Genomic DNA, 21617 nt, shown 5'->3' with positions numbered 1-21617 from the left:
TTGCAGTCACACGGCGGGAATCCTGCCAGACCAGAGCAACACGCTGAATCCCAGCTCCATGGATCAGGCCTGCTCCTAAGGATGCTCTGGGCAAGGATGTGCTACAGGAGCTGCCTCAGCCTCACAAGGTACTGTGGGCTCAGCTGAAACACAGACCACACAAAATGCATAAAAACTTTTTCCTAAATTTGAAAGAGACATCCATTTAATGAGACACTGAGATGCCATCATGAATTAGTAGAACTATTCATGAAAAATCAAAAATTTCAGTAGACTCACTCAATCACATTCTTTCTTTACATATGTAGAAGAGAAAGGTCTGCTTATTTGTTCAACACTTCACTTTTCAAAAAGTAACAAAGTAAGTGAATTGATAAGTAGTGATAGCATTAACTGTCATATAAAGATTATGACCCTGGTGCTTGGTCATATAATTAAATTTAATTGTATGACCAAGCATGTATGACCATTGTATGACCATTTTCTGTCTCTGTGAAAAACGGTAAGATTTCCCTTGTGAATATCTAAGCAGTAACTGCTCTGGGTGGCCAATGCAATTCATTACTACCAATGCATGTCATTAAAACTAAATTTTGCAATTACCTTAAGTGACCTCAAATGTTAAGCAAGAAGGTAATATTTAGGTGTGATTTCAATAAACCTGCATAAAACTATCCCCAAACCATGTCACCCAATAAAAAAAATAAATCAGAACTCATTTGAATAATACTGAGATGTAAAGCTGCATTCATTTTTTGTTGTGTGTTCTGTGATGGACTGTAATAAAGGTGTGATTACATCCAGAGATATGAATTTATAGTTCTCATTTCTGGATAAAACAGCCAGGAAGGAATTAATAACAACTGAGGATCAATCAAAACCAGAAATGCTTTCTGAAAAAGGGATAATTGAGAAACAGAAAACTAGACACGCACAACAAATGGTTCTTGAGGGAGAGACATTATTTCTGAAATATGTTGACTGTTATCTAATTAAATAGGGGAAAGCATCGCAGTGGCTGGACTCCCAGAACCAGCATCACAGTTGTTGTTCAGAAGAGCTCATTAGCCAGAGGAGCCTGTTGTGTTAGAGCAGTGTGCGTTCCAGAGGAGCTCAATGTGACTCAATAACATTCACCCCTTGGGAGACAACAAGCACCTCTCAGAGGAGCAGAATTTGGAGACATCAGGGCTGCATAACCAACCAAATCATTCAACACAGATCATTTCTCTCGCTCATGTTGGAATGTCTGAGGAATATATTGCTCGCTGCTGTCTCCGGTTACTTGACCAGCCTCAGTGATGTCTCAGATGTCTGGATGAAAACATCAGTTTCCAGTGATGACAGCAATGATCACCCTGTCCCCTGCTTCACCAGGCTATGTTTCACCAACTCACATAAGATAGCCCTGACTGCAGCTAGGGCTAGAGTAATTAGGGAGGCCCTAAGAATAGGAAGAAGCTGATCCAATTTAAGTCGGGTCAGCTCTAATTGCACTGTGCTAATGACCAGGCTGGTCCTCCCAGTAAAGCTCCCCTGCCTGCCTGATTCTCAGGGCTGCTGCACGTCCCACAGGCAGCAGGTCCTGGTGTAATACTGTTCCTGTCTGGTTTTCCAGTCCAAGCTTTTCATCTTCCTTTCCATTCATTTTCACCACTGCATCCCTGTACACCCAGACCTCACGGCAGCAAACCAGCATTGCAGAAACAGCTCAGCACTGCCATGCTTATTCAATCCATCCAATGCTTCCTTGATCACCTCAATTGTTGGTGATGCAAACTTATTTAATGGCCTCAGGAGATTCAGTTCATCAAGGTGGTACAATATGTGATCTACAGGATGTGACTGGTGATGGTAAATTGACTACAAGATAATTGGATGCTAATGTCACCATTGTGTCAAGATGACAAGAACGTCACCCTCTACCACATCTGTGTAATTTCTGAGTGACTGCAATGTCACCTTAGAGGCTGTGAAGGGACCCTGATGGCATGATTGCCATGATTGCAGGGTTGTCCTGTGCAGGGTGGGCTGTTTAGGTGCCAGCAGGCACCACGATCACTGCAGGGCTGTAACACTGCTTCACCTACCACATCACAAAGCCTACAGCCAAGGGTGACAACATAAATTCTGGCCTCAAACATGTTAATTGAAGTCCCTGAAGAATGAGGGCACAACCTGGGATATTCCTCTACACTGCCTATTTAAAAGCCAAACAAACACAGAATTATAGAATCACAGACTGGTTTGAGTTGAAAGATCCTTAAAGCTCATCCAGTTTCATCCTGTCCCTGCCATGGGCAGGGACAACTTCCACTATCCCAGGTTGCTCCAAGCCCTATTCAACCTGGCCTTAAGCACTTCCAGGGATGGGGCAGCCACAGCTTCTCTTGGCAATGTCTGCTGGTGCCTCACCACCATCACAGAGAAAAATTTTTTCCTAATATCTAATCTACACCCACTCTCTATTAGCAATTCCCCTTTGTCCTGTCACTCCAGGCCCTTGTCAACAGTCCATCTTTTTTGTCAACTCTCTTCAGGCAGTGGAAGGCCTGAAGGTCATCCCGAAGCTCCTGTTCTCCAGGCTGAACAATCCCAATTCTCTCAGCCTTTCACAAGACAGCACATCTCACCCATGAGAAAATGAAGATCATGATACTTTGTGTTGAAATATTAAGGAAGAAATAAGAAACTGCCCTGCTTAGTGCAGCCCAGTCTATGCATCTCTGCTCTCAAGGTTTTCTTTCTGAGCTCTCTCCTGGGCCAAACACATGGATTGTTTCCAAGGTGGATTCGCGTGACAGCTCCTTGCACTGGAGTCTCCTCTGGGGAATCTTGTCTCCTCACACCTGCAAGTTTCCCCACCAGCTGCAGCCACAGGAGCCCAACAGCAGCCCCTGCCAGGGGCAAATGGGGAAAGCCCAGACAGCAACAAACACCTGGTGTGACAAGGAGAGTCTGTTCACAAGGAATTCCACACCACCTGCAAGGACTTCACATGGACAATTCTGTCTCTGACTGTTCAGTGAAACAGCTGCAATAAAAGGCTGCAATAAAAGATTTCAATGGCCTCTGCAGCATCTGGTCCAAGGCCAGTTCCTGTCCCAGGTGATGTAATGAGAGGGTAAATAACAGTTCTGCATCCACCATGCATCCACACCTTTTCCTTTTATGAGATCTGAAATGTAGAAATAAGTTCTCTACCAGAAACCTGAAGTCATTTTAATCTCAGCTGGATCTTATCAGCCATGATGTACCCATCAGCTCTTTGACACAGAAACCAAAGAAAACACTCAAAATAAAAGTAGACAGACATAATATGAGAGAGGAAGGGGTTATCCATAACATATTGTGAACTTTAAATGCACAGATATATTCCAGTATGTCCTTTTTTTTTTTTCAAATAAAAAGTTGTTGCAGACAGAGTAGGACATGCTATTCAGAACAAAGATCATCAGGAGGAGCTCCATGGCCTACAACAAACCCATTCCTACCTCCCCTGGCCTTGAATTTAACTGGGGAGTCAGTATTGGCCTTGGTGTTTTAATTATACTCTGAAAACTTTCTTAATTAAGGACATGTAGAGGGATCTGGGCACTTAGCAATGCAGACAATCCCTGTTCTAACAAATCCATTTTCCTGTGGTTTGTGAGAACTGGGTTTGTGCTTCATCTCCAGCTCCTGTCCAACACCTCCACCTCCTGTCCAACCCCTCTGGCTCCCATCCAACAGCTCTGGCTCCCTTCCAACCCCTGTGGCTCCCAGGGATTTGGCCTCTGCCTGCAAACACCATTTATCCACACATGTGACCAGTTAGGTACGTAATTACCACTTTATATTCCCTCTCAGCAGGAGCTTTAGAGTGCTGGGCATGTTCAGAGCCTGACACTAAAACATGCAGAGCAGTGCATTAAGGCATCAAAAAGGGTAACTTAAAAGTCATTGCCATGGCTACATGACAACTTATTTTGCCTTATAACATGTTCTATGAAATATGTATGATCCTATTCAATATATATCATTTGTTTTTAGCATTTCATTTCTGATAATAGCCTTTTAATGATAATCATGGTCTTTTAATGATTGTAATAATTAGACTCTTATAAATCAATAAGTTTAATGTTAAATATGCCGAAATCCTTCAAAAGTATTTATTTTTCTCTGCACTTTCGAAGGTGCTTTGCTCTTTTGCAATATCTGAAACCTCTTTAGAGCCACATTAAAAGTTTTCCAGAAGCCTCACTTTCTTCCTTGGCTGCCAAAGACTCCTCATGTGTTTTTCTTCTTCCTTTAAGGATCTGATAAAGACAAAATATCAAGCACCAATTTTTTGCATCTAAAATGTAACTGATAACATTCTTCACTTTTTACTAACTGGAAACTTACTAAATCTCCGTGATGACCTTGTAAACAAGGGTCTCAGAACAGCAACACAACACTGAAGCCACTCCATACCCACCAGCTCCCAGCACTGCTGCTCCTGGGTGTTCATACAACCAGCAGTAGCTCTTTGTAGACTTCGCTTTTTTATTTCAGGCCAATTTTAGGCAGCTCTGTAGTCTACAACTTCCCCATTCTTCAAAAATCCCACATCTTTCTTTCAGTCTTACTTAGTAAAAAATATTGAGAGTTTTCAGTAAGGTCATGTATCCAGAAGGGAAACCTCATGGTTCATTCGATCTTGCAGCGCCCCAGATTACACAAGGAGGTTTAATTATACATCTAACAGTTACTCACCCATTTCAACACAGCTTCATTAGACTTTTATTAAAGGCAGGGATGGAAAAAGAGAATTATTTGTCATTCTTTCTAGTTTTTTTCTAATTTTAAAGGAAAAAATAGATGCTGTGGAAGTGTTCCCACATATCTGCCCACCAACACAGACCTGACCCACCTCCTCTGCTGCTCACACAAGAGTCAAGATTAATTGTTTTTCAAATAAATGGGAAATTCAGCAAAAAGTTTGAAATGAGCAGCACTGTGCCTCGTGCCTCCCCTCCTGCCTGCACCCCTGGAGCCTACCCTGCACAGCCTCGACAGCAGGATGACCAGGAGACAGACAGAGCATTTTGGCCTGGTCCAAAACCAGCACATTTGGTGAATGTATGTTTTAATATTTTCAATTAAGAAAATCTCAGTTTAAGCAATAATTATAGCAGATCCCCTCTATATAGTAATGATGGAAGAACATTGTCACAACTGCCCATGGCAACAACTTGAACAAAAATGGGTTAGTGGGGAAAAAACATAATTAGGATGAGACACACATGCCTGACTCTGAAAGAAAGATTGTTTGTGCCTAATGACTCCGAGAAATTGCTCAAGAAGAGCTCAGCAAGCCCCAGGCTTATCTGTCCCACACAGGACAGGCACACGGGGCCAGTGGTTGAGGAGCTCCATGGCCACAGAACGACTGCAGCAGCCAGGAGCTGTGGCAGCACCAGTCTGACATCTCCTCCTCATGGGCATGTGAAATTCACCTCACCTTTATCCACGAGGGATGCTTGGGAAAACAGAGCTGGAGAAGAACAGGAGCATCACCCAGCACCCCAGCTGCCCCAGCAGGATTGCTCCATGCCACTCCCTGTGCACACAGCAAAAAGGGGTAGCAGTTCTCCCCGTGGCTGACCAGGAGCACCTGCCAGTCCTAAAAGCAGAACACTTTCCCTGTTTCCTTCCCTGTCTTTGAAGAAAATATTCCCAAAAGACATTTGTGCAACCAATAGACAATAATATATTTATAACAAGTAAGTGCAACAGAAACAAAAGCGATGTATTAAAGGAAAAAAGTGCAGTATTGAAAAGGGAAGGTGCTGGGAATGAACAGAAAATAAGAATATTGAAACTGCTGCCAGGAGGAGTACAAAATAATCATTCCTGTCTTCCTGCATCAGCATCACTGTTCAGGGAGCACACCTGGAGAATTCAAAGCCAGATTTTGCTACAAACCCGTTGTTTCCATACAAGTACAAAGCTACAAGGTCAGACTTCAGTGGGTACCAGGAGTCCTCCCAGGCTGGGGCCAAGGTGAGCCCTGGGGCTGAGCCACAGCCCAGCTGAGTGGCAGCATGAAGCCACCACCCTCGGCATGACGACCCAAGGAGAGATCCTCAGGGGGCTTAAATAGCAAAGAAAAATCCCAAACATTTAAAAAAAAACAAACAAGGTGAAAAGCCCACCAAAAGCAAAAAACCAAACATTTCCCGGGTGCATTTGCTATCAGGGAACTTGGATCCAATCCTATAAATTCTACCACAAGTATCATCAGTTTTAGTGTAAAGCTTGGGTTACAGGCCTTCATGTTCCTGTAGGAACAAACCATCCCCACATGGCTGTCTTGTTCTCTTGTGCATCAGGTCCAAAAAATACACTACAGTCAGAAACATACTTTCTCCCACTCACTGAACGCTCCACTGGAGTCTTTCTACTGAACTCCTCCACTCTGCTTCTCACCAGCCATTTCTCAAAGACTGATTTACACTACAAGTAATAGCTGTCAAATATTTGGTGATTATATCAAAAACAGAAACTTGGACCCAACATTGTAAGGATAACACATTGGGTTTCTGCAAGCAGCTCCTCCATACCTTTTGAAGATTTTACTGTGGTTGGGGTTGGGTTGGTTTTTTAAAAAAAGACTGAATGTAGGGTGCCATCTCCTGGACAGTATAACCTAATCCACCAACAGTCAACTGTTATTCCCCAAAAACCTTGAGAGGCGATTAATTTTACTTCCCTTCAGTTCATAGAACCACAGACTGGTTTGGGCTGGGAGGGACCTTAAAGCTCATCCACTCCTCCTACTGCCATGGGCAGGGACTCCTTCCACTGTCCCAGGCTGCTCCAAACCCTGTCCAGCCTGGCCTTGGACACTGCCAGGGATCCAGGGGCAGCCACAGCTTCTCTGGGCACCTGTGCCAGGGCCTCAAACCCTCACAGGGAAGGAATTGTCCCTGATCTCCAATCTAAATCTCTCCTCTTTAGCTTGAAACCATTTCTTCTTGTCCTATCACTATCTGTCAATGTAAAAAGTCATTCTCCCTCTTTTTCATAGGTTCCTTTAGGCCCTGGCAATGGCTCTGAGGTCTCCCTGGAGCTTCTCTTCTCCAGGTGAACCCCCAGCTCTCCAGCCTGGCTCCAGAGCAGAGGAGCTCCAGGCTTTGGACCATTTCCATGGCCTCCCTTGGACTTGCTCCATGCCCTTCCCATGCTGGGGATCCCAAACCTGGGCACACTGCTCAGCTGCCCTGCCGTGCCAGAAAGGTGCTCAGCTTGCTCACCCCAAAGAAGGGGCAATGCAACCCAACATCCAGCCCATAATATGACAGCTAGCACAGCTTAGCTTCAGACTGTTTATATATAGAGAGAGAAAGCCTTTTTTTCTGGGCTTTTTAAATTTATTTCTAGCAGGTATCAATGTCTGTTTAATTCGAACATACTGCCCCGTGGGACTCATTAGCAGTTTAACAAACTGCCCGGGTACAAACACACAGCAGATAAAAAGACAGAATCTTAAAATATTGTATGTGTGCCTACAAAAATAATTCAGGTGAATGATGAAGGGTGTCAGGGAAGTGATCAACCACATCAAACATTGAAAACATTCCTGAGATGGGCTGTTTAAATATTAAATAAATACCCTGAACTTCTGTAAATGTCAAACAGGAGAAATGATGGAATGCTATTTTTCCTAATCTGTTTCCCACTGTAATTATGGACTCTATACTTCAGTTTAAAAGATCATTTCTCTTCTGCTAAGCATTTCAATTGCTTTGTCTCCAATAAATTGCAGATATTACCTTTGACAGGTAACTAAGCCCAGCATAGACACAGCTGATGTGCTAGAAAATATTTAACATTTTTCTTACATATGACTTTTATAAAAGGTTTATAAAATATTTTATCTCTATTTTTGTGAAAGCTTTTTTACTAAAAGCTAAAAAGAAATTATTCTACCCAGAAAGACTAATTTTAGGGAGGTAAAGGTTATTTACAGGCAAATGTTCTGAACTGTATCCCCTTTTTGAATAACACCACCAGTATAACTATATATATACAGTAATGTATAGTACTATACAAATAACAATGCATGTAAGGTATTTTTCCATGAGCTGACCTGGCCACCAGTATGCTGTGGGGACATTTCCACTGCGACATGGATACACAGATAAACCCAGTAAAATAAACCCAAACCATAAGTAACTGCATGTGTGAGAACTGGGAAACTAATCAAGTAGAGACAGCGTTAATGAGGGTTGGCTGCCAGGAGCAACGGCTGTGCCAGGCGTGGGGATGGAGGGGAGGGAGAACACATCCGTGGGAACAGAGCAGGGCATGCACTGCACATCCTGGGCACAGTCACAGGGTCAGTGAGCCTGGAAAAACCCTGCAGGATCATGGAGTCCAGCCTGTGCCTGATCCCCACCTTGTCCCCAGCCCAGAGCTCTGAGTGTCACAGCCAGCCCTTCCCTGGACACCTGCAGGGATGGGGACTGCAAACCTCCCTGGGCAGCTCCTGCCAAGGCCTGAGCACCCTTTCCATGGAGAAATTCCTCCTGCATGGCACAACCTAGCACCACACCTGTTTATATTTTGCCACATGAACCATGTTGACATTTCTTGCCATTTTTATGCAGCATTTAAAATCTAGTTCTAAGATAAAGGACCAGTAAGAGCACAGATTTGCAGCACTACCAACACATTTAATTCACCTTGAAATACCAGATATTTACTGTCCTGTGTGGGATTACAGGAAATCTGAGCTAAATCAGAGACTACACTTCAGCAGTTACTTTTTTTGTTGTTGCTATTTAAGACGGGCAAAGCTGAGCAGCAGGACTGGTGTTACAGGTCCATCACTGCTGAGAACAAGTCGTTTCTCATTGTGCCTCTGCAAGAGCTTAGATTACAAAAGTGACATCAAATCTCAGCACTTCCACAAACATGCAGAGTTTGAGCACATTCCATCTGAGGTGTCGGAGAGACTGGGGCTCTCCCGCTGGCAGCACAGGTCACTGCTGCTCACAGCGCGGGCGTGGGAAGCTGCTTCCTCACACCATTGGATGGAATTTGGCGGGATAACTGTGCCCGGAAACAAATGCCTGTGCTTGTTTTATTACTGCATTGCTCTAGTACGGCAGCGAGTGAAGGGATGGATAGCCGTTTCGGGATGAAGTTAGCTTGGATTGTGTTCTGTGCGACCACAACACACGGGAGGTGCCAGCGCTGTGCTGGAGCTGCCCTGCCAGCAGGTGGTGGCACCAACAGGGCAGCTATGCGCAGCGCAGCCGGAAACGGGCCAGCTGCAGGAATTAGGACTCTGTTCCTTAGCGGATTCACAAACCGGGCACCCGACCGCACCTCCCTGGGCGCGCACGGAGCTGCTCCCCGAGCCGCGCCCAGCCGCAGCGTGGCAGAGCCGCTCCGCCCGGCCGGGCGGTCCCGAGGGCTGCGCGCCGCCTCCGCCGCCGGCGCTTCCGGGCCGCGTTCCGCCGCTGCTGCCGTGCCGTGCCGTGCCGTGCCGTGCTCTGCCGTGCTGATCCGTGCCGTGCCGTGCCGGGCCGATCCGGGCCGGGCCGGGCCGGCGATGGACGAGCGCAGCGCGGCGCGGCGGGAGGATACGGAGCGGCGCCTGGCGCGGTTCGCGGCGCTGCGAGGTGCGGGTGCGGCGGGGCGATGGGGCGGCGGGGCTGCGGCCCGCGGGGAGCGGCTCTCGGGGCTGCAGCGCTCGGGGTGCGGCCCTCGGGGCAGGGGCAGGGCCGTGTCCGCGCCCCGCGGAGCCTGAGCGGAGCCGCTTCCCGCAGGCGCTGCCGCCCGGCCCGGCGAGCTGTGGGACGCGGTGGTGCTGACGGCGGCGGACGCGGCGCAGGCGGGAGCGTTCCGGGAGCAGCTGGCGGAGAAGCTGCGCCGCGGGGAGCTGCCCAGGGGCGTCCGGTACCATGTGTGCGCCGACCCGCCGGGGCCCAGGATCGGTGCGTGGGGCTGCGGGGGGCTGCGGGGCACCGGGGGCTCCTGGCCGGCCGGGCCGCTCCTCCTCTCCTGTCCCGCCGCTCCGGCTCGGTGCGCCCAGGGCTCGGTGCGGCTGTGCGGGCGGGAGCGGCGGCGGGAGCGGGAGCGGCGGCAGGAGCGGCGGCGGGAGCGGCGGCAAGAGCCCGCCTGGGGCTGCACGGCAGCGCTGGTGAATGAGCTGTACCGCTCCTCCCAGTGTGATCTGTGCACATAGAACAGCACTAACTCGTGGTTTGTATATTCATACTTACCTTAACCTGGTTATTTAGACAGTTTGGTTATGGTCTGACAGCAATGATCAGTAATACCATCCTGCAGTTCCTAAGTCCTGTCCACTTTGACATACAAAGTAAGTAATCTCAGTTTTATCTGCAGTGTAGAATAATATGCAGACGCTAATTCTCAGAAAATCTAGCAGTTTTAAGTTGTAGGAGCGCATAAAATATCCCAAACAATTTCCTCAGATACCAAACCTTCCTTATTTCCATACTGTAAATGTCAGAAGTACTTTCTGAACACTGCCTTGAATCCATTAGTAGGCTTTTGTGTGACTTGTTTCTTACAGGAGCTGGTTTTTATGGTTGAGTCATGGCCTGTTTGATTAAATGCTTCAAATGATGAGGTTGTGGAGAGGTATCTGGGAGGGGAAATTGTCACAGAGTTTTCCCCAAAGCTGTCCACTCAGGATGCCATCCCCTCAGAGAGCACAGACTTCCAGAGAGACTGTTCATCAGCTTCTGTGTGTGATCTTATCAACCATGTTACGGTAGAAGGACTGTCCCATCAGTGCTTGCTGTGCACTGGTACACCTCACCTGTCAGAAAAGGCATTATTGGAGCTCTTCTCACAGATACTAAAATACTTTTTCTTTAGGAAATGGTGGATCAACTGTTCATGTTCTTCAGTACTTGGAAGAGCAGTATGGTGATCAGTGGACTTCCTTCAGGGTGCTGCTAATCCATTCTGGTAAATTCAGTTTTCCATTTTTTACTGTTAAATTTTACCTTTTTTTTTGTTCCTTTCATTCTTTCATACAATGGTAGAGAATTCGGAGTTCCAAAATACAGTTCCCTCAGAAAAGTAACCCATGTGTCTGATCATTTGAAATCAGGTTGGTGCTTACGAGATCTTACTGTCACGTCAGCATCTCTTCTCAGCACTCAAGTTGCTTAGTCAGTGAGAAAGAGATGTAATTTACAGGTGTGACTTAAGTTTCTGCCTTCAAATATCCATTTAAGTAATGCAACCCTCTCTCGGAGGACCTTGGGCTCCTCATAGCTCTGGGCAGGCTGAATGCTTGCCTTCTTATTCACTTAGTCAGGCCACTTCCAGAGGTGGAAGAGCATCAGTTCTGCAGAGGAGAAAGAAACAGAGTGCTAACAAGTCTTGTGACCAAACCTCTGCTTATTTGACTCATCTCTGGCTTAAAATTCCCATCAGGAATGTAGGGGTTCTCCTCCAAGCAAAAAGCAGGTATCTTTTCCTTTTGTCACTTCAGCAAGGTAATGAAAGGTAATGAAATCAATCACAGTTTTAATATAAGCTGTATAAGGCAGGCTGGGTTTTGGACATATGGGCAGATCTACTTTGGGACTTGGTATGTGACCAAGCTGGGAAGTTTTTAATTTGTATGAAATAGCTGCATAGGTTTAGTGTTTTGCTTACTTACATAAAGTATCTCTGTGTAACTAGGAGTGTCTTTTTTCCAGGCGGTTACAGTCAGCGTTTGCCAAGTGCAAGTGCCCTGGGGAAGATCTTCACAGCTGTGCCATTGGGTGATCCTGTTTACCAGATGCTGGAGCTGAAATTGGCCATGTACATTGACTTCCCTCGTCACATGAAACCAGGAGTCCTTGTCACATGCTCGGATGACATCGAGCTGTACAGCACTGCAGTCACAGAAACCATCACATTTGATAAACCTGGATTTACCGCGGTGGCTCACCCCTCAGATTTGGCAGTCGGGACCACTCACGGGGTGTTTGTGTTAGATCCGTGCAGTTTTTCAGGAAAAGGAGGACTGGAATATGCATCCTGCCTTCGTTTCCTGCACAAGCCTGATGTGGAGACAATGCGGCAGAGTGGTGCAGTGTGTGTGAGGGGGAATTGCCCTCAGCTCAGCTCCTCTGGGAGCCACGGAGACTCGGGAATGGCTTTGGAGTGTGTGTACACTGACAGCATATTCTACATTGATCACAGCACTGCACAGCAGCTACTGATGTTCTACAAGCAGGTGGGCACGCTTGGCTGTGAAATAGATGCATATGGTGACTTTCTCCAGGCCCTGGGGCCTGGAGCCACTCCAGACTACACCAAAAACACAAGTAATGTCACCAAGGAGGACTCAGGGTTGGTGGAAATGCGGCAGCAGCTGTACTCCCTCCTGCAAGGTACCACCCTAAATGTCATTGTCCTCAACAACTCCCAGTTCTACCACATTGGAACTACTCAGGAATATTTGTTTCATTTTACTGCTGAGAGCAAACTGAGATTTGAGCTTGGCTTGCAGCCTGTGGCTTTTAGCATCTTCCCTGACCCGGCCAAGACCTTGGATAAATCAAGTGTCATCCACAGCATCCTTGAGCCTGGATGTGTGATAGGGCCTGGGTCTGTCATTGAGTACTCCAGAATTGGGCCTGAGGTCTCTGTTGGGGAAAGCAGCATTGTCAGTGGGTCCTACATAAATTTCAGAGTAGACATACCTTCACACTGCTTCCTGAGTTCAGTAAGTGTGAAAATTAATGATCAAGTGGGGTATGTCACCATGGTGTTCAGGGTAGATGACAACCTGAAAAAGACCGTGAAATTGATGTCAGATATACACTCCCTCCAGTTTTTTGGAGCCAGCTTACCAGAATGCCTGCACCTCTGGAGCATAGAGGCTTCAGACCAGCTCTTCTCCAGTGAGGACACATGTTTGGGGCTGTGGACTGCGAGGATTTTCCCTGTTTGTTCTACTCTGAGTGAGTCAGTTAGAATGTCACTGAAGATGTTGAATTCTGTGCAGCACATGTCAGCTTTCAAACTGAGTGGCTTTCAGCTTTTGTCTGTTGAAGAAATGCTCACCTACAAAGATGTGGAAAACATGCTGAAGTTCAGGAAGCAAATTTATGATGTAATCTGCCTACAAAAACAAAAAGAGAAGTCTGATTTTAGAATGAACAGTACTTGAACAAGTCTCCTGTTTTAATATGTGGATGATTGATTACTTCCCAATTTGTAAGCATCATAAGGGAAAAGTACACAGATCTTTTCTCTGATCTTATTGAAGTAGAAATAAAGAAATTGCATAAAATTAATAAAGCAGTAAATGCAGATAAACAGTTCTTTTGGTTAAAGTAGGGAAATATTTCAGATGTAAAAACACTAATTGGTGCCTTTTCATGAGTTTCATGTTGTATGTCTGGTAGTCTTTGTCAATAAGAATATGATACAGAACAAACTAATTGTATATTTGATGGAAATTGCTTTAAAAGCTTTTAAAGGATAGAATATTAGCTCCAGCAATATGGAATAATACAACAATAACTTATGTTTCTCTCTTTTCATGGTGCCTTTTTGCAATACAATTTCAATTGTAGAAGTAAAATTATTAAAAGTGCTTATAATTCAAGACCTCTTGTCTGAGGCATTAATATGTCTTTCTCTTTTGTTTTATATTTTTTGTATCCTTTCCTGGTTTTCATCAGAGGAAAAAAGATGGGCATGAGAGATTTTTCTTTCCCTTGTGACTAGTGATATTGGGGTCAACACCTGTCATCAAGACATACTAATTTTTTTTTTTTACTGGTAGTTGTTGGAAGCTGGAGTGTGATTGAGAAGCTGCCAGCTCTTTGTTACCCATGGATTGACTGATGTGTGCCATGTGAAAACCAGCATTTTGTCTTTCTCTAAACCTAGCTGTTGGGATCCTTGGTGTGGTGCTTCATCCTCCTGCAGAGCAGAGCAGGCACTGGAACAGTTCCTTGTGAGAACCACAGTACTTATCTTCAGAGAAACTCTTCCCCTTCTGTAAATAAAGTTAGCAATAAAGTCCTCCTGTTTCTAGTTTAGATGCCCAAGATCCAGCTTCAAACAGATAAATCTGCTGGTTTTAAGAGTATGCTGTGCTGTACATCAGCATGATTTGTCTGTAAACATGATGCATCTTTTTCTCTTGAATTTCTCTGTGGGTTCTCATGTTTTATTTAATGTTTCATGATGACAGTGTTTATCTCCCTGCTGACTGAATTCCCAAATGGCACCTTTCTTATGCCACCTACGAGGCAGCAGTGTTAACATCCCCTGAGCATTACCCACCCTTCTTTAACCTGCACTAGGTTCCTTCTTCATTAATAAAGAAATACAAAGAAGCTAAACATGGAGGTTGGGAATTGCTGAGTTAACTTCAAAGGAATAAGAATTTCTGAGCAAATAGAGGATCTAAAAGTCAGTATGAAATACTAGTTAAACAATGGAAGCAGTAGATTTGGGAACACTCAAGTCCAAGATAAATGCTTAGTCACAAAGGGAAAGTAGTCTTAGAGCAGGGAGTTGTTGTTTGTATATCATCCTGTTTGCAGGATTTATTCATCTATTGTTATACAAAACATTTCAGGAGAAATAGATGTTTGACACAGACTTTGCATCTTCGGTTGGAGTCCAAACTTAGTTTGGCACAGACTTTCCTCAGGGTTGTTGTGCTGCCAGGCAAGTTCTCCACGTGTTTAGTAGCAGCAAAATGCATCCTTTTAACATGATTATCCACTTTAACTATTACAATTGCATTTGTTCTGAATTCCCTGAGTACCATGTATTGATTTCACTAGTGAAAGCAAGCTGGATAAAAATAGGAAGTGAGTTTGCTTCTGGCGCATAAGAATAGGGAAAAGAGAATGAGGAAAAGCAGCGACTCACTTTTGGAAAAGGCTGGGGTAGGTTGGGCCAGCAGCAGCTGCTGTGGTTTAGGGAGCAGTATGAATTCCAAGACAAAAAAAAAGCACAGGAGTGTCATCCTAATGGTAGCCATGGACTAGCACAGCTAGTCCCCAAATCAGATCTTGAGGCAAAGGTGTGAATGAAAAAAAAATCTGTTGTAACGGAATAAGCATAGATTTGCCAGGTAAGAAACCTTGCACTGCTATAAGTCTGTATGTCACCTAATGCTTTCCTCTTACACTGAATATTTTTGTCTCAAATTGAGAAGGCAGATTTTTGTCAATATTAGCCCTAGATAACATCAGCAGGCTTAATGGATTTACTCCACAGATACTGGAATAGCTGGTATTGTACCACTTTTCATTTTTAAACTGCAATCAAATTTTATGTAAAATGTTATGAAAAACATTACAATATGTATTTTATTTATACAGAGCTATATTAATTTTTCCCCATATGTTTTTGTCTCACACAGGGCTCTGTCTGTGCATGTTTACATGCATTCTGTAAATTCATTCTTGGATTCCACACTTGGCAATGAACACTTTTTCATACATAGGCTTCCACTAATTTTCATTGAGCATCAGATAGTGTAAATTTGCCCATTACATTTCTAATGTATCCATCATCCTTGATGGTCTTATTATCAATAAAGAGATCATTGTGAAGTTGGAGATCAGGAGGTTTATGGAACTATTCAGAAGAAATGGCCTGTGTTGTAGGGAATGTCAGAGCATGGAGGTTGGTAACAGTAGTGGCACTCAGGGCACCCAGCTGTCCAGGGCTGGGGGAATTTAAAAATTAAAATGCACATCCATTGTACTTCTGTGATTTTGTCAGAAGGACTCAGCAGACACGAGGCCTGCTTTTGTGCAGGCTCCTCTGCAAGGCTGAAACGTGGCTTTAACCCTCCAGCTACAGAGAGTGGCTGATTCTGTTGAATTTCCTGTATCAGCTTCAGACCAAAATCCCAGAGCCTTAATTAACTCCCTGTTAGATGGAACTCTTTGCTCTATCTCCCCATTCCTGGAGGAATGAAAAGCTGCCTGGATGGGACACTTGGAGACATAGGTTAGTGGTGGCCATGGCAGTGCTGGGGGAATGGTTGGACTTGATGGTCTGGAAGGGCTTTTTCTGTCCAAATGCTGCTTTGATCCTACAGTTCCCTGTATTGCAGCTATTTATGAAGTGTGTGCATTTTTAGCTATAACTAATTGCAGTCCTTACAGCAAAGGTCCTGTTACAGTGTGAGCACATCTTATTAAAATCAAAAAGCTTGCAGACCAGACTCTTCCTGACAATAATAATCCAAGTCTGATGTATTCTATCTGTGTATATATTTTATCCATATTGCATTTACAACTCCAGGTAATCTTTGTATTCCACAGTCTGCTGTTAATGTAGATGACAATAATTTTCTCATGCAGCCAGCTGGGATAAATTCATCCCAAGGAAACTGAGACACCTGTGCTAGGCCACTCAGTAAAAATTGCCAAGCAGATCATAACAATTTGGGGGTTTCTGGTTTCCAGTGCCAGGTTCTGAAAACAAGACCATCACAGCATCCTGGCCCATGATTTTCCTGCTGAGTAATGAAAGATGCAGCCCTGAGTGTCAGGCAGGCAGAACCTGCTGCAGATGAGAGTCATCTACTGGAACCTGGAATTTGATTTTGATTGAGCCTCGTGGAGTTTCCCAGATGGATTCAGTGTTCATAGATTGATCCTGAAATGCAATCTGGGCTTGTACAACCTCAAAGAAAGTAAAGGTGAGCTTTGAATTATATTTTCATGTCAGCTTTCTTTATTTAATTAGTTCTGCTGTGTAGTGCAATAATAGGGCTCATAAAGAACATCATTGCAATGATTTCCCTGAATGCCTTGAGCACACACCATGATCAACAGAGGTTTAGCCCTACTGTCTATATTACTCTGAAACCTGAGAGGGGTTATTTCAGTGACCTTTGGTGCAGGAAACTGAAATCTGAGAAACTGGACACTTAACAAAGAGCACAAGGGAAGGCAGCTGAAATAAAAATGAGCAGCTGAGAGGAATGTGTGCCAGAAGGATTTGGAGAGCTGATGAGAGGAAGTAAGCTCCAAGGATCAGCTGGATCTGCAGAGCAATGTTCATGCTTTGTCAGGGTGTTTCTGCTGGAGCTCAGAGGTTCCAGCCTCTTCCCAAACCTCTGATGCAAGAGCTTCATTTTCTGCTTTCTGCACATGTGGAACATGAGTCCCCATGCAAAGCCTCTCTGGTGCTGTGAGAGCAAAAATAGCAGTGCTGTTCTGCTGTGCACTCTGTTCATCTGCTGCAAATATCTGCCCCCTTAAAAGGGCTACAGAGTTCCTCTACTTTCTTCTTAAAAATACTTATTTTCTTTCAGCACCCTTTTCATTCCCTGTGACATATCTGAATGTCACCAGAATGGCAATGAAATCTATTCAGCTTCTTCAGGTAATTGATGTATGTGGATATGTGTGTTAATTGTGGATATGTTCTAAATGATTTGAAATAAAGATAATTTCAAAAGACTTAGTCCTGTAAAGCTTCCCTGGGAAGGACATTTAAAACCAGGGATGGGAAAAGAATTTTTCACACATTTCTGCTCTAAGATTGGCCATGACAGCTGCATGTTCCAAACATGAAACTGCAACAAAACTTTAAAAAAAAAATCAATTTGTACAGCTCAGTACTCTGTAAACATCACATCTGAAGAATTTACTCACTGACAAATATTGCTCATGACATTTCAGTGCTACTTGTAGATGTTCGTTGAAACTGGCCTTACAGAGAGTCAATGCAGCTTCTTCCCTGTTGGCAAATAAGCTCTAAAATTATTGTTCTCTTTTTATCTTCCGCCTCCCCACCCCAGTTTGAATTATTCTGTAGCTGCTTCTCACAGCTGAAGTGTGCTCAGTCATCACACTTTAAATACATAGATATATATAAATATATAAATATTTATATGTGTATATTTGCATTTCACTTGGAATTAGAGATTGCACTTCCCAAGTGCCATAGCCAGATGCTCCCACAGCCACCCCTGTGGCTGCAATCATCCCTGATCTCTCCAAGCTGGGGACCTCCTGCACTCCTTGGGGATCCTCACAGAACACCTGGGATTCAGCTGCTTAAATTCCCTCTTCTCTACAAAATCCGTAGCAAAGCTGCCAAATTACCACTTCCCACTAGTTTTAAGCAGGTGAAGGCAAGTATTTGTAGGGGAGCAGACAGGAGATTTTTAAGCAAGCTGAGTGGGTGTTTCTGTGCCTTCAGGCCAGTGGACAGCACGGGCTGTTTCACTCCATGCTATTGTTGCATGACATTCCTCTTGGCACAGTGTTTATTTTTAGCCAGAGACTATCACAAGTATTTTTCAGCAGGACTGTCACTGCCCCTGAACAGGGAATCATATTACTGCAAGAACTTTGCTGAAACAAAGAAGATATATTGGACAAATGGGAAATTATAAATCTAGACCAACCCAGACTTGCACGGGTAACTAATGTCACTTTTTTACAGGCAATGTGCCATCCATCCATCGGCAAGGAGCAAATGGTATTTCAGGAGATAACTCATTGCTGCTTTACTCTTGAGTTCCAGGCTCAGGTATTGTTCTTGACTTAACCAGGATACAGGCTATGAAAGAAGACAAAAAAGCTACTAAATTAAATTCATTTGCACCATTATGTAAGATCATAATAACTTACATTACCATGTTGATCTAACTCATACTCCATGAGAAAAACCTTTAAATCTCCAACATTTTTCTGCTGTGTGTCTGTTTAGGAAGTAAGAGCTAACAATGCAAATGAGCTTTAAGTTTTCTCTTAAATATTATTTAATATTAAAATATTTCTGGTGAGGATTCATACATATGAGCTGTGTCTGAAATCCATGTATATATGTCTCTATTGGCTGCAGCAAGAGCAATTTAATAGCTGTAATATTTTAAACTTTAATAGAAACATATATGAAACTGTACAATTGGATGTTTAAAAATCATTTTGGTTACTGGGACGTTATGATTTGTGTGCTTTGAAGTGTTTTATCAATTAGGAGTTTTTGTTGTAGATGAATGGAAGAAGAAAGTCAGCGAATCCTATGCCACAGTCACGGAGCGGCTGGAGGATGACCTGCAAATCAAGGAAAAGGAGCTGGTGGAGTTGAAGCATGTTTTTAGGTAAAATATTCTGGGATTCTGTTTATTGTTTTCTCTCAGATGACTATTTGCTGTCAAACAGTATTTTCTGTTTCAGGTATTTTTTATGGAGAGAGTTTCCCCTGCATGGAATGCATGTTCCTTATATCTATTTTTGGGACTACGTCATCACAGTGCTGGGCAGAGCCCCACAGCACAGTACCAAAATTAGTGGCTGCTGATTATAAATGCCAATATTTTACAACAAACACCTATATACTTTTGTAAATTAATTAGCTTTAGTAGAATGTCTGATTTTGCTGTGCACTTTTGAGTTTTGCTGATGTGTTTCTGCAGCCAGGAATATTGCTGAAGTATCACACTGTAAACAAACACAAAAGTTTTTTTGTAGTAGTGGATTCAAAACCAGGGTTGAAGTGGTTTTCTCAGGATAGCACGTGCAAGTGCTGGAGTTATGAGAAACATAGAATAAGTAGACTTAGAGCACAGTCTTAACTGACAGAGCAGAAGTTAAGACAAGTCTCTGAATAAATAATTGAAGAATTTAAATAATTCTTTTTAAAGAATAAATAATTGAAATATTTATTGAAAGAAAACCCTGAGTGTCCCCTTTCTTAACAGGGGTCATTCTACTAAGGGGGGCTTGCCATAGGGTTTTATTTTCAAATTAGAGAAAAGTATTGAAACATTATTTAGTATTGTAACTCCATAAAATATGTTTAATGGTTGCTCCTCCCTCAAGATGGGTTTTCAGTTACACAAATCCAAGTCTTCTGCTACATCAGGGTCATGGGTGTGCTGATACTGAATGGAAAATCCCAGACTTCTGGGGGCAGCCCAAAATCAAGATTCTCCAAAGAAATATTAACTGTAGGTGGTTTTAGTTTTCAAAGAATGTAATTACTTAGAGTATTTAATGGATCAGTAACAAATCAGTCTGTGCTGAAGGAAACCCACACAGCTCAATGACAAAAGCTAAAATGTCCAAGTACAAAAGCTAAAATGTCCAAGTACAATCTCATTTAACAACATATAAGCAAACACAGTGATCCCTGTGATCTCATTTGGGGAGTATAAACTCAGTTTTTGATAGGCTTTTCCTGGTTATTCTTTTCATTTAGCAAGATGGCCCCTGCTCTGTGCATGTCCTGCTCAGCATCTTAGAATCAATAAACACATTTTAAAAATACTTCTTAGTTATTATTGCATTAATATGGAATCTGATTTTGTGTGGATTATTTATATTTCTAAAGAGTCTTTCCTCTTCTTTCCCCTAATTTAGATAAACTTAGAATGTATATATTGTGATTGAATAGCAGGATTGCTCAGAAAACAATAAATCTGGACCACTCAACCTGATAGTAGTAAAGTATTTCTAGATTTACAGACTGTAAACCGGGTATAAATTCAGTCTTGTGTCTCAAAAAAAATTACATTGAGATTTCTCGTTTAAATGTTTCCAAAATGCAAGACGCTGTGCTGAAAGATGAAAGCACTAATGATCTGTAAAATCCCTTTTTCAGCTCCGATGAAGCCTTCTGCAAAGTCAATCTGAATTACCGCACGGAGAATGGGCTCTCACTGCTCCACCTGTGCTGCGTCTGTGGGGGTGAGTGTGGGAAACAGGGACGTTCAGCACTTCAGATTATCACTGATGTGTTCTGGGGTTCAGCACCTCAGACATCACTGACATACTCTGCCTGGTAGCTGTCAGGAGAACTGCATTTTCAGGGGATTTCTCAGACAGAGGAGCATCTCTCAGTGTCAGTCTAAGCTGCATTGCCAGAGGGTTGAATTGGGTCACAAAGAACCCACTACAGCTGATTCTTCAGTCTGACAAAAGTTCTGGTTGATGATGCAGCATGATGTACTGCAGGTGTTCAACTCAGTCAGAACTGCTTCTGTATGCATTTGTTAATCCAGCTGATCACACAGCAAAGCTCCACATTTCTGGATTCTGTACATGGCACAGGCTTCAGGACAGAGACCTCCATGTAGCAACACTTTGCCATATTTACACCACCAGTTTTTCTAGTGTAACAAAAATATCTGTATTTTATTTCATAATGATTAAAAGAAATGCTTTAGTGACAAATGTCAGCTGATAGGGCTTTGTCAGCAGATCAGAATACACAAGAGAAGAAGGCAAGATGTGTTCTGGGATGCTCATGAAAACACACTAATGGTGAGATTTTCCACTTGGATCCACACAGCTGCTCTGTCATCCACAGCAAGTCATTAGTTCATGCACTTGCTTTGCTCTTGTTCTACAATTTTCAGCAGAAATTGGCTGAGAGAGGCAAAGAGACTTTTACCCTGAGGTTTCAGCTCTGCAAAGTACTGAATAATGACATGCATAAATGATTTTCTCAGTCTTAGATGTTTACCATGAGGAACAACCTGATCCTGCTACTGAAAACTACTGAAAACTGAGTGGATCTTTACTTGTTATTTCAGAGGGCAAGATCCTATCCAAAGATATATGGGAGCATCAGAGCAGTTGGTGGGGTAGCTGAGAGGAAGTTTA

General features: G+C 43.6%; 2 protein-coding genes across 6 annotated transcripts in view; both read left to right on the top strand.

Annotated features, from left to right (window-relative positions):
• The first annotated feature begins 9496 nt into the window (after positions 1 to 9496).
• Positions 9497 to 13621, top strand: FPGT (fucose-1-phosphate guanylyltransferase). 3 transcript variants are annotated; one of them, XM_085067348.1, is made up of 4 exons: positions 9497 to 9656; positions 9804 to 9971; positions 10882 to 10974; positions 11718 to 13621. In XM_085067348.1, the coding sequence occupies exons 1-4, from the start codon at positions 9587 to 9589 to the stop codon at positions 13178 to 13180; spliced, it is 1794 nt and encodes a 597-aa protein (XP_084923474.1). In that variant the 5' UTR covers positions 9497 to 9586; the 3' UTR covers positions 13181 to 13621. The 3 variants fall into 3 exon arrangements, with proteins under 3 accessions (XP_084923474.1, XP_084923475.1, XP_084923476.1); XM_085067350.1 differs by lacking the exon at positions 9497 to 9656 and adding an exon at positions 10282 to 10357 and having other exon boundaries at positions 9735 to 9971; XM_085067349.1 differs by lacking the exon at positions 9804 to 9971.
• Positions 13622 to 18160: 4539 nt separating this feature from the next.
• The window catches only part of TNNI3K (TNNI3 interacting kinase), a 29112-nt gene continuing 25655 nt past the window's right edge, over positions 18161 to 21617 (top strand). The window contains exons 1-3 of one of the 3 annotated variants that reach the window (XM_085067346.1): positions 18161 to 18426; positions 19003 to 19111; positions 20614 to 20699. In XM_085067346.1, coding sequence (XP_084923472.1) covers positions 18387 to 18426; positions 19003 to 19111; positions 20614 to 20699 — 235 coding nt within the window. In that variant the 5' untranslated portion in view covers positions 18161 to 18386. Of the gene's footprint in view, positions 18538 to 19002; positions 19112 to 20613; positions 20700 to 21617 lie in introns of all 3 variants that reach the window. The other 2 variants (XM_085067345.1, XM_085067347.1) reach the window with 2 other exon arrangements.

This window comes from Lichenostomus cassidix, chromosome 8 (assembly GCF_008360975.1).
Source record: "Lichenostomus cassidix isolate B80296 chromosome 8, HeHo_3.0, whole genome shotgun sequence".
In the NCBI taxonomy this organism is placed as follows: Eukaryota; Metazoa; Chordata; class Aves; order Passeriformes; family Meliphagidae; genus Lichenostomus; species Lichenostomus cassidix.
Note: the sequence above shows the minus strand (reverse complement) of the source record. Positions and strands in the feature narration are given on the sequence as shown.

Excerpts from the sequence above, each read along its gene's own strand:
- FPGT (XM_085067348.1), top strand. The coding sequence starts at position 9,587 with ATGGACGAGCGCAGCGCGGCGCGGCGGGAGGATACGGAGCGGCGCCTG. Across the intron at positions 9,972-10,881 it reads CCCGCCGGGGCCCAGGATCG|GAAATGGTGGATCAACTGTT; the intron begins GTGCGTGGGGCT and ends CTTTTTCTTTAG. Across the intron at positions 10,975-11,717 it reads GGTGCTGCTAATCCATTCTG|GCGGTTACAGTCAGCGTTTG; the intron begins GTAAATTCAGTT and ends TCTTTTTTCCAG.